At 37.8% G+C, this 2,904-nt stretch overlaps 1 protein-coding gene across 1 annotated transcript; it reads right to left on the bottom strand.

Annotated features, from left to right (window-relative positions):
• Positions 1 to 434: 434 nt before the first annotated feature.
• LOC122065949 lies at positions 435 to 2,036 on the bottom strand. Its single transcript, XM_042629779.1, has 3 exons — positions 866 to 2,036; positions 741 to 787; positions 435 to 587 (listed from the first exon to the last, which is right to left on the bottom strand). Exons 1-3 carry the CDS (start codon positions 2,034 to 2,036, stop codon positions 435 to 437), a joined length of 1,371 nt encoding a protein of 456 aa, XP_042485713.1.
• Between the last annotated feature and the right edge of the window lie 868 nt (positions 2,037 to 2,904).

Here is a 2,904-nt window from a genome sequence, read left to right as displayed (position 1 = left end):
TTCGGTACGGGCATGTTTTAAACGGATCAAACGGTGAACGGGATGGTCAAAAATACAGTCAAATATGAAAAAAAGGGGAAAAAATAAAAAATGGACGGTATGTGTTTTAAACGTTTATATTTAAATAATACGGTGTAAAAAAAAATGGCAATATATAGACATAAATTGACATAATAATTCTCTAAATACCTGGATAACAATCAAAATAAATATAGATAATATCCATATTTCAATCCAAATTCTAAACCTATTATGTCATGAAATAACATCAAAAATATATCCATCCAAAGATTAATATAAGATCCAAAATACATCATTCAAATATCCAAAATACATCATTTAAACATCCAAAATCATCATCCAAACTACATAATCCAAAATGTATCATCCAAATTACATCATCCCATTTCATTAAAAAAAAAAACACAAATGTATCATAATATAGAATTAGGTTGATCATGAATAGGTTCAACATATGTCTCTTCAAGTCTCTCTGTCTCCAACTCAATGTTTACATCAGGCAAATCACCAAGTTTCTCTAGGTCAATAGGTTTTGTATCCTGAATTGCTCCGCTTTCATACTTCTCCTTCATCAAAGAATTCATTCTAATGTATACCAAATCTTCTAACATTTTTGGAGTTAACTTGTTCCTCTTCTTTGTTTGTGCTGCGTCTCAAGCACTCCAATTCCTCTCGCAAGGAGAGGAACTACACGGTTGGCTTAAGATTCTGCAAGCAACCTTCTGAACCATAGGAAGACAACCACCCATATATTCCCACCAAAACTCTACAAATTAACACAAGTAAACACATATAAGGATGATATACAAATAAAAATATAAACTTAATTAACTAACAGACTTACTTGGATGGTTAGTTTTCATTAAAGACTTTCCTGTGATATTGAATAAATTTGGGCTCCTCATTCGATACTCAACCATTTCTGCAGTGAATTGCTCATGATCTTCTAGAGGAACCATGGTTGCCACAATACATTCTTGAGCTTGCACAATTGTACTTGTCTCAATAAAAAGTCCACCATCAAACAAATCATTAGGATTTAAAGCTACAGCAAGCACAAGAACAGGATGAATTATATTCTTTTCCACCCTTGTATCAAACAAATCCAATATGGTAAAGTACTTTACTCCATCACTCTCCTTTAACTTCCTCAATTTTTCTTTTGCCCTAACAGTTGCTTCATACAAGTAACATGCAGTGGAACCATCTGAATCAACAAGGCGAAGAATCCTAATGAGAGGATCCATAAAAGCAATAACCTCCTTTGCCTCTTCCCAGAATATATCAGATTGAATTATCCTGACAGTCTTTAATGCTATTTCAACTCTATTGCAATGGAAGCCTCTCCATTTAGATGATGCAACCAATAGCCTTAACTCATTCTCAACTACAATAAGAGATTGGGGCATTAAAAAATTAGTAGCAAACCTTGTCTTGCAAGGTTTCTTAATCTCTTTGTCATTTGTGAATTCCCTCATTAAGGCTATAATAGCTGTGTGCCTGTGCATATAATCCACTACATGTTTACCATCATCAATAATTTCTCTCATCCATCTAACATGCTTATGGATATCCTTTAAAAGCAAATTAATCCCATGTGCAGCACAATTTATGCGATACATGTGAGACCATTTTCCAATCAACATATCACCACAACAATTATAGTTAGCACCATTATCTGAAACAAATTGCACAACATGTTGTGGTCTAAGCATTTCAATAACATTAGATATTTCTCTAAAAAGATATCCAACAGTAATACTATTTGAACCACATTCAATACATTTCAGGAATACAGCCCCACCAGGAGAATAAGCTATCACATTGACCCACCTCTTCTTTAGGTCAGTCCAAGAATCAGACATTATTGTGCAACCTGTGCCATCCCATGTTGACTTTTTGTTGCTCACATATTCCATGATCTCTACCTTAGCTTCAGGAATCAAACAGGTACGAAGAGTAGAGTAACTAGGAATAACAAAACCCTGACCATAGGCACAAGCACCTTTCATCATTTGTGTCACACCCCGTTCGCCCTGAACCGGAGCGGTGACCGAGTTAACACCGGTTAACCCAAACCTGCCAGGATCATCAGATACTGTATTCCACCACAGCATACACACACTAACATCAATTCATCATATCAGCGGAAGACTAAGTTTTACCTGTAAATAATTCCCATATACTTGATACCCAAATGGTGATACAATAATTATATACATTTGGGCCCGAAGGCATGATATATACACAAAAAGACTAAAGTTCAAATATCAAGTATATACAGGAAATCATCAAAATCATCAGAGTACACAGCTCGACTCGGTATCAAGGCTGGAGCTCAGCTCGGCCTCAGAACCGCTGTCCCGCAGCACAGCTCTCACACGCGCAGTCTACGCCGTGCTCAAACTCCTCAGGGGTCCACCAGTCCTCCTTAGGAAACTCGACTGTGGGACCCACCCCATGCTCCTCAGATGCATGACCTGCAAAATCATCTAAAAAGGGGTGTACACGTGGAATGAGCTCACTAGCTCAGTAAATAAAGAGGTGGACCACACACAACAGTCCACACAATACAACACATCATATGCACTACATGTCATGCAAGTCATTTTAAATCACATACACCTAATCAACATTACTAAGTCTTTGGTTTTAGTGCTACTACAACCACAGTGCGCGTATACTCCGGGTACGAGCCGCGAACTCCCTCCCGCGATACGCCCATAGGGCTGTTGGAGAAGGCCCACCGTGAGTACTCGGAAAATAAAGACAATGCCATCCACCGGCTCTCAACAGAAATGTAAATAAATTAAATGACAGTGCTGACTCCAGCAATTTAAAAGCAGTACGATTGGCCCTCTTGAAATACCACCGGGGTTGCCG

Source organism: Macadamia integrifolia, unplaced genomic scaffold (assembly GCF_013358625.1).
Source record: "Macadamia integrifolia cultivar HAES 741 unplaced genomic scaffold, SCU_Mint_v3 scaffold2159, whole genome shotgun sequence".
Lineage (NCBI taxonomy): Eukaryota > Viridiplantae > Streptophyta > Magnoliopsida > Proteales > Proteaceae > Macadamia > Macadamia integrifolia.
The sequence above is the reverse complement of the archived record's forward strand: the minus strand, read 5'-3'. Positions and strand labels throughout refer to the sequence as shown.

Coding starts and splice junctions, on each gene's coding strand:
- LOC122065949 (XM_042629779.1), bottom strand. CDS start 2,036: ATGATGAAAGGTGCTTGTGCCTATGGTCAGGGTTTTGTTATTCCTAGT. Junction 788..865: donor AATGAAAACTAACCATCCAA/GTAAGTCTGTTA, acceptor GTTAATTTGTAG/AGTTTTGGTGGGAATATATG. Junction 588..740: donor GTCTTCCTATGGTTCAGAAG/GTTGCTTGCAGA, acceptor TCTTTGATGAAG/GAGAAGTATGAAAGCGGAGC.